Source organism: Rhinopithecus bieti, unplaced genomic scaffold, assembly GCF_001698545.2.
Source record: "Rhinopithecus bieti isolate Rb0 unplaced genomic scaffold, ASM169854v2 scaffold_13207, whole genome shotgun sequence".
Lineage (NCBI taxonomy): Eukaryota > Metazoa > Chordata > Mammalia > Primates > Cercopithecidae > Rhinopithecus > Rhinopithecus bieti.
Window position 1 is genome coordinate 2,839,354 of NW_016807866.1, and position 9,336 is coordinate 2,848,689.

The window sequence follows — 9,336 nt, forward strand, 5'->3', positions numbered from 1 at the left end:
GAATCTGAGAAGCAGAGGTTGCAGTGAGCTGAGATCATGCCACTGCACTCTGGCCTGCATAACAAAGCAAAACTCTGTTTCCCCCCCGCCCAAAAAAAAAAAAAAAAAATTCCTTACAATTATTTTCCATCATGTCCTTTATTTATAGCTATATACATTAAACTTTCTAATAGAATTAAACAAGAAAAAAGTTTCTTTTGAAAATAAGTATGTCTGAGGGCATATTAACAAAAGAGAGAAAAAAGAAAAGAAGTATGCTTTTGTTTAGCAAAAAAATAAAACTATAATATTTTCTTGTTTGATCTGGCTACAAGGAAGCTCTGAGCTAAGGTTAATGAACAATCAAAAGCATCCATCTTGTCCCAGGTTCTAAGTACAATGATCATTTTTCTACCTAGTTCCTGTTCCTTTTTATGGTTTTATTATTTACCTGTTTCATTTATAGTATATTATTTTGATACTTTCCTATTAATTCCTCTGGGAACTAAATAGAGCTAGTTTACAAATAAACCACTTAAGGAGTACAAAAGCTAAAGAGTAGCAACACCTGGGCATGACTCTAAGACAGTTTGTCTTTAATTTCTGAAGCACTAGACAGAAATTGCACTATATGCACAATATATAAACTGCACTGTTAATTTTAACAGAATAGGGAACATCATAGAATAATCACTTAGTGAGGGTAAAAACAATGGGCCTGGGAACCAGACAGACCAAAGACAAATACAGGTTCCACTTTTAAGCTAAAAAACTTTGGATAAGTTATAATGAAACTTCCTATAAAAAACAGGTAATAGTGGCCAGGCACAGTGGCTTACACGGGTAATCCCAACTACTCTGGCGGCTGAGGGGGGAGGACCGCTTGAGCCCGAGTTCTAGGCTTTTCTGCGCTATGATCACACCACTGCACTCCAGCCTGGGTGACAGAGCAAGACCCTGTCTCAAAAAAAGATAATAGTGACATAATTCACAGCAATGTCCGTGGAATATTCTTTAAAGAAAAATGATGGAGTACATTATTGTATGCTCTACATACAACATCTTCACTTGCTAATATATATTATTTTTTCTTTACCTTCCCTCATTCCTGACATTACTGCTGAGGCTGACATACAGGATATGCTAAAAAGTGAGCGCAATTGCATGTGCATACACACACACACTTTAAACTTAGGTTTATCTGTCATTTGTCATTATATCCTCTCGTGAATTCTCCATGGATTCCAGTAGAAGTGAGGTTATAAAATCTACATCAGTATTAAAGCATCAGGTAGAAGGCTGGGTATGGTGGCTCATGCCTGTAATCCCAGCACTTTGGCAGGCCAAGGCGGGTGGATCACCTGAGGTCAGGAGTTCGAAACCAGCCTGGCCAACATGGTGAAACGCAGTTTCTACTAAAAATACAAAAATTAGCCAGGCATGGTGGCGGCCACCTGTAATCCCAGCTACTCAGGAGGCTGAGGCAGAAGAATTGCTGGAGCCTGGGAGGCGGATGATGCAGTAAGCTGAGATGACACCACTGCACTCCAGCCTGGGTGACAGAGTAAGACTCCATCTCAAAAAAAATACATACAAAATTTAAAAAATAAGATGTCAAGTAGAAAAGAAAGCTAAGCTCTTCACAGCTGCTTTATTTGGTTTAAAAGGCTATAATACTTACTATATGATCCCATTTATATGAAAGAGCAGAAAAGGCAAAGCTACCGTCATAGAAAGTAGATCAGTGGTGGCCAGGACGTGAGGGGAAGGGGATTAACTATAAAAAGGCGTATGAGGGAACTTTTTGGGGTAATGGAAATGTTCTATATCATGATTATAGTGGTAGTTACACAACTGTAACTGTACACATTTGTTCAAACTCATCAAACTGTACACTTTAAATTGGTGGATTCTGGTCAGGCGTGGTGGCTCATGCCTGTAATCCCACCACTTTGGGAGGCTGATAACTTGAGGACAGGTGGATAGCTTGAGGCCAGGAGATCAAGACCAGCCTGAACCACGCGGTAAAACCCTGTCTCTACAAAAAATAAATAAATTAGCTGGGCATGACGGCATGTCCCTATAATCACAACTACTTGAGAAACTGAGGTGGGAGGATCACTTGAGTCCCAGGCTGTGGAGGCTGCAGCGAGCCAAGATTGTGCCACTGCACTCCAGCCTGGGGGACAAAGAGACTCTATCTCAAAAAAATTTCATAAAATAATAAATAGTGAATTGTATTATACTTAAATTACATTCAGTTAAGCTGACAAAAAGAAAAAATATACACATGGTACCAAACCAGACAGTGACCAAATGGTTCTAGATGGGAAACAAGCACAGCATGGTGGCTAAAAGCATGGGCTCTGGAGTGTTCAATCACTGTCAGTGTTCAATCCTGGCTCCACCACTTACTTGCTCTGTGACTTTGGACACATTATTTAAGCCCACTGTACCTTAATTTCTTCATATTATAATGTAAATTTTTTTGTTTGTTTTTGGTACAGAGTTTCGCTCTTGTTACCCAGGCTGGAATGCAATGAGGTGATCTCGGCTCACCGCAACCTCCGCCTCCCAGGTTCAAGCGATTTTCTTGCCTCAGTCTCCCAAGTAGCTGGGACTACAGAAGTGTGTCACCATGCCTGGCTAATTTTGTATTTTTTTTTAGTAGAGATGGGGTTTCTCCATGTTGGCAAAGCTGGTCTTAAACTCCTGACCTTAGATGATCCACCCGTCTCAGCCTCCCAAAGTGCTGGAATTACAGGTGTGAGCTACCACGCCCGGCCGTAAATTTTTAAAAAACACAATTGGGCCAGGCTCAGTGGCTCAATCCTATAATCCTAGCACTTTGGGAGGCCAAGGTGGGCAGATCACCTGAGGTCAGAAGTTCGAGACCAGCCTGATCAACATGTAGAAACCCCATCTCTTCTAAAATTACAAAACTAGGCAGGCATGGTGGCGCATGCCTGTAATCCCAGTTACTCAGGAGGCTGAGGCAGGAGAATCGCTTGAACCCAGGAGGTGGAGGTTGCGGTGAGCTAAAAACGCACCACTGCACTCCAGCCTGGGCAAGAAAAGAAAAAAGGATGATAGTTCAAATGAATTCAGACTACAAAAACTAATTTATGTGTACACAAATAGCATCTTTCTTCTGAACAATTTTGTTGCAGTCTGTGGGTGGCTACTCAAGTGATCAGAAGTGAATGTAAAGACACTGTAGTCCTAGGTTCAATCCCCTAATGTGTTCATTATTTTACTGTTAATAATCATAGTCAGCCATCTTGTAAGTAGCATTATTGGTCAACAACTGGGATAAGAATAAATCCATCATTAGCACTGGAGTCCAAGATCCATCTGAATAGCAACATTTTTTATCTATATCATGGGCAGTGTAACATGACAAAAACAGTAACTTCTAGCAATAACTTACTTTCTTAAGGATTTGAATAACACTAAAACTTGTTTTTAAAGCAAATAAAAAATATTCCATATAATCATCACCAGTCCTGAATAAAGACTCACAAGAGAGGCTTTTTTTCTGGTGACAAATTTCTATTTTGTTAACACACATTAACAGCTCAAAGTATCTTTACCTGTTCTTCCTAAACAGCCGCTTTCATAGCTATCACCTCTCACCTGAGCATTGGAGACAGCATTTATCCTAGAACAGTACAAAATCATCAAATGAATTTCAGTATTTGCTGTTAAAGTACTCAAATATTTATATATCACTTAGACAGAAAACAGATTATTTCATAACTAAAATCAATATACAAATAGCTTAACATATTTTAACCTAATAAAAATGCTAGGGGATAAAAATGTTACATTAGTCTTATTTTCATAAAGTACACCCAGAAAACACACTTATTTTAAGAGATTTCTATCACTTGTCTGCAGAGATTATACAAGAGGGGCCAGTTTTCTGGTTTCTTTGTCTATTTCACATTTATATATGAATGACTCACTGCTATCCCATTTCAAGGTTCTCATTATTATCAAGAGTTAAACAGTTTCTCCTTGTGTTAAAAGTCAAGTGATTTTCTATGATCCATTCCTCAAGCTCAGAGAAAATGTAGTTTATGTAATATGCCCACTTTATTCAGCTTCCCCTTTCATTTTTGTTAGAGCAAGGTGCATTAATTAGTAGCAGGAATTTCCTTTTTTTAGCAGCCACAATGGATATAAGTAGTTCCATTTTCCATAATATAACCTTTTTAAACTCCTGGCCAGGTGTGGTGGCTTACACCTGTAATTCCAGCACTTTGAGAGACCAAGGCAGGTGAATCACAAGGTCAGGAGTTCAAGACCAGCCTGGCCATCACAGTGAAAACCCCGTCTCTACTAAAAATACAAAATATTAGCTGGGCATAGTGGCAGGCACCTGTAATCCCAGCTACTTGGGAGGCTGGGGCAGGAGAAGCACTTGAACCCGGGAGACAGAGGTTGCAGTGAACCGAGATTGTGCCACTGCGGTCCAGCCCAAACAACAGAGTAAGACTCTGTCTCAAAAAAAAAAAAAAAAAAACCTCCTGACAGTATAAGGAAATGATGTAATCTTAATGTTTAATGTTTTTTAATTGTTAAAAGACATCCATAAAAAGCTTCCAAGTTTTATGAAATTAGGTAACATAAACTTAAAATAATTTAAAATAAAAGCTACAAACAAATCTCTTTGAGGCCAATCTTGCCTTTTCCTCAAACACTGGCAAACACAGTCAAGTAGCACATTAAAAAAAATAGTAATAATACTGCAAGGTAAAAGTTGAGTGTACTACAACACCTATGGGCGATTTACTACTAAAAAATACAGAAATGTAATGTGTTTCATTAAATGTCAGAGGCCATGAGTTTTAAGATACACCATTAATTTTTAATAGTGACAAGAAATAAAAATGTTATCAATTATAATTCTAATTATACTAAACATACTAATTATATACTGACTGCAAGATACATCCTGATATTCAGAGGTATTAAAATGCGAAAAAGTAGATCTTGGAACTGACAAAATATGTAACTGACCGGATTAAAAAATATGAGGAAAAAAAACACAAGATAATCGTTATAGGTGCTAAAAAGATATATGCCCAAATCCAACACTCATTCTTGGTTAAAAAAAAAATCGTAATAAAATGGGAATTATGTATGTATCATGTTAAAAAATAATCTATCAAATAAACTAAAAAGTTATTCAAGAAAGCACTGCACATTAACAGGAAAGTATTTTTAGAAAAATCATATAGAATACAGAATTATCATCATACTTACATGAAGAAAGCCAATGTGGAAAATACACCACATGTGTGAAAGGCATGGTTCAACTGTTCTGGCTTAGGATACACCACAGCTGCATCAATCATTATCCACCAGCCTGTAAAAAACTTAAAACACAGCCCAAGTCACTGAAACACTGAAACTCTTGCTAGCACAATACCTGCTTTTTAACATTCCTTTTGTCCTACAGATCATATAAATGGGCCGGGTGCAAAGGCTCACGCCTGTAATCCCAGCACTTTGGGAGGCTGAGGCAGGTGGATCACTTGAGGTCAGGAGTTCGAGACCAGCCTGGCCATCATGGTGAAACCTCACCTCTACTAAAAATACAAGGCTGGGCGTCGTGGCTCACATATGTAATCCCAGCACTCTGGGAGGCCAACACGGGCAAATTACCTGAGGTCAGGAATTTGAGACCAGTCTGGTCAACATGGTGAAACCTCATCTCTAGTAAAAGTATAAAAATTAACTGGGCATGGTGGCAGGCACACATAATCCTTTCTACTCAGGAGGCGGAGGCAGGAGAATCGCTTGAACCCAGGAGGTGGAGGCTGCAATGGGCTTAGATCACGCCACTGCACTCCAGCCTGGATGACAGAATGAAACTCTGTCTCGAAAAAATTCAAATACAAATACAAAAATTAGCTGGGCATGGTGGCATGTGCTTCTAATCCTAGCTACTTCTGAGGCTGGGGCACAAGAATTGCTTGAACCTGGGAAGTCGGAGGCAGAGGCTGCAGTGAGCAGACTGCTTCACAATTATCGTTAGTTCTTGCTCTGCTTTATTTCATTCTAATGGACTTAAGTGTAGAACTGTACATTCAAATAGATGAATTTTTAAAATGTAAACAAATAAATTTGCTTCCAAAAAATGCAGTGGGAGCCAGAAATGGTAGTGTAGAACACCTGTAGTCCCAGCTACTTGGGAGACTGAGGCAGGAAGATTGCTTGAGACCATGAATCTGAAGCCGTAGCACACTACAATCACACCTGTGAATAGTCACTGTACTCCAGTGGCTGTACAACATAGCAAGACCTCGTCTCTTAAAAAAAAAAAAAAAAAACAACAGTGCGGCCAGGGAGTGGTTGATGGAATTATACAGCAAGACAGGTCCTGATTTTGGGGTGGTGGTGTTTTTTTTAAGCTGGATGATAGATACATGGCATAAAGGAGGAGACGGGACCTTTATAACATTCTCTCTACTTTTGTTTTATGCTTGTTATTTTCAATAATAAAAAGTTAAAAAAAAATGATGGAAAGAAAATTAAACAATAGTTTCCTTCACAAGTGTCTTCCTCTGATATTCCCCTGGTGTTGCAGCTGGAGAAACAGAGATGGTATTTCTTCCCTAGAGCTGCTGTAGGGCTTCGGTTCTAATGGAGCCTAAGGTTGTCACTATTATCTGCAGAGTACTGTCACTGTTGTCTGACCTTCAATAAGTCACAACAATAATTTTGTGTTACATCAAATCCTGAGCCTTTAAGGATCTTAAAGTACTTATATACATTGTATCACTAAGTTAAAAATGTTATTGCCTATCATAATTATATTATCACTGGAACTGAAGAAAAGATATTAAGTATACGTTTACAAAGTCAAAACGAATCCAGGGCCTACCATACTCTGCTTGGCAATAGTATCTAGAACTCTGATAATTATCTATACAAAACAGCAGTGAAATAAACAGTTCTGGAAAGCCATTCTCAGTTCAAAGGAACTGGCGTTGATTTCCAGGGCAAAAGGTAAGGGATAAATGTCACCAACCTGTCTTTCTCACTTACCAATATACCTGCGACAACAGACGCCACAGCATTTCTTCTCTCGCTCCAGTCAATACACTCACATTCTGGCCAACGAAAATTATCTAGGAAGCCTGCCATTTTTACTTCTTAAGCATAAATGTTTCATTAAATGCTGTATCCTACAAACAGAAAGACAAAAACTAATCAACCCAAGACAATGTTTTCTTGAAGTAAAATATCTTACTCCTTTACTTTACTTTAGGTCCTATTCTACTATAGTTAAGAAAAATTCAATACTTCAACAAGTACCTAATTGAGATGTATATAGGACTACGCTAGGACACAAGGGGGAGATTGCTATTTGATAAATGCACACTATGGTTTTAAAACATGTCTAAGAGCTAGGTGACGTGGCTCACGCCTGATATTCCAGCACTTTGGGAGGCCGAAGTGGGCAGATCACTTGAGGCCAGGAGTTTGAGACCAGCCTGGCCAATATTATGAAACCCTGTCTCTACTAAATATACAAAAAATTAACTGGGCCTGGTGGCACAAGCCTGTAATCACACCTACTTGGGAGGCTGAGGCACAAGAATTGCTTGAACCTGGAAGGAGAGATTGCAGTGCAAGATCATGCCAGCCTGGGCAACAGAGCAAGACTCTGTCACAAAAATAAATAAATAAATGAAATAAATTAAACATGTCCAAAATATTTGACACTTCTTCCATTGAGAGGTAGATTTATGTCCTACCTTTGAATTTGGGTCAACAATAAAGACTAGTTGACCAGTAGAGTAGAGGAAGTGATGCTAAGTAACTTCTGCCATGCAACTTCCAAGATCAGGTCACAGAAGGCAACGGACCATCTGCCTGGTTCTCTGGAACACTAATGCTCGGGCTACCATGCTGTAAGGAGACCATTTATAGGTGTTCTGACCCACAGTTCCAGTTGAGGTCCCAGCTAATAGCTAGTACTAACTGCCAGACATGTGAGTAAAGACACGTCTCTACTAAAAATACAAAATTAGCCGTGAGTGGTGGCGCATGCCTGTAATCCCAGTTACTTGGGAGGCTGAGGCAGGAGAATCACTTGGACCCAGGAGGCGGAGGTTGCAGTGAGCTGAGATCTCGCCACTGCACTCCACCCTGGGCGATAGAGCGAGACTCTGTCTCCAAAAAAAGAAAAGAAATTAGAAGACCAGTATAAAAGATTCACATATAAATAACACAGGTATTTCAGAAAATACACAGGAAACAGAAGAGAAAAAAGAATCAACAAAATATTTCAAGAAAATTTCCCCAGAATAAAAGTTCTTGTACTTCCAGATTTAAAGTACCCATTGAATACTTAAGTAATGGAGTAAACCCACACTTCATTTTAAATTTCAAAACACTGAGGTCAAAGTGTAGATTCTATAAGTTTGAAGATACCAAAAAAACCAGGTCGCATACAAAGGCTTTTGGAATTCGTGTGTGTGTGTGTGTGTGTCTGAGAGACTGAGAGAGAGAGAGAGAGAGAGAGAGAGAGAGAGACAGGGTCTCGCTCTGTCACCCAGGCTGGAGTGCAGTGGCATGATCACAGCTTACTGCAGCCTCTACCTGCTGGGCTCAAGTGATCCTCCCACTGCAGCCCCCGGAACAGCTGGGACTACAAGCACACACTACCACACCCAGCTAATTTTTTACAGAGATGGGATTTTGCCATATTGCCCAGGCTAGTTTTGAACTTCTGGACTTAAGCAATCCACCCACTGCAGCTTCCCAAAGTGCTGGGATTACAGGCGTGAGCCACCATGCCCGGCCCTCAGCTTGGAATTCTTAACAGTAAAACTACAAGCAAGATGACAATGGGGCAGTAAGTTCAAAACTCTGTAGGACAATTATTTCCAACTAAAAGATTTTTACCAGTCAAAATACCAGTCAAGTATGAGGATAGCATCAAAACATATTCAGAAGCATTTTGAGAGGCCAACGCAGGCGATCACTTGAAGCCAGGAGTTCAAGACCAGCCTGGCCAACAAGGCGAAACTCCGTCTCTATTTAAACAACAACAACAACAACATATTCAGACATGCAAGGTCTCCAAAAAATGTAACTATTCTTGTCAAGAAGCTACTGGAGTTTGAGCTTCAACAGGGAGAGTGAATTAATAAAAGAGAATATGGGATATAGGAAAGATCCTGCACAGAAGAGCTAAAGAGAATCCAGCTGTGCCCCAGAAGCAGCAGATAATCAGGCCAGACTGCAGCAGTGTAACTCAGGAGATAACGTCCTGGCTGCTATAGCAGTTTTTTGTGGGGGATTCTGTGCCTTTATAAAAAACAATCTTTTAAAAAA

General features: G+C 39.7%; 1 protein-coding gene across 5 annotated transcripts in view; it reads right to left on the reverse strand.

Moving 5' to 3' along the window:
• Positions 1-7,859, reverse strand: part of TMEM50B (transmembrane protein 50B) — a 37,784-nt gene extending 29,925 nt beyond the window's left edge. For 3 of the 5 annotated variants that reach the window (XR_001887635.1, XR_001887637.1, XR_001887636.1), the window contains exons 1-4: positions 7,752-7,859; positions 7,039-7,178; positions 5,251-5,363; positions 3,573-3,640 (exon numbers count right to left, since the gene is read on the reverse strand). Coding sequence is in view for 2 of the 5 variants with exons in the window: in XM_017883929.1 (XP_017739418.1) it covers positions 3,573-3,640; positions 5,251-5,363; positions 7,039-7,137 (280 nt within the window). In the remaining 3 variants the exon portion in view is untranslated. The remainder of the gene's footprint in view (positions 1-3,572; positions 3,641-5,250; positions 5,364-7,038; positions 7,179-7,751) is intronic. The other 2 variants (XM_017883929.1, XM_017883928.1) reach the window with 1 other exon arrangement.
• Positions 7,860-9,336: the final 1,477 nt, after the last annotated feature.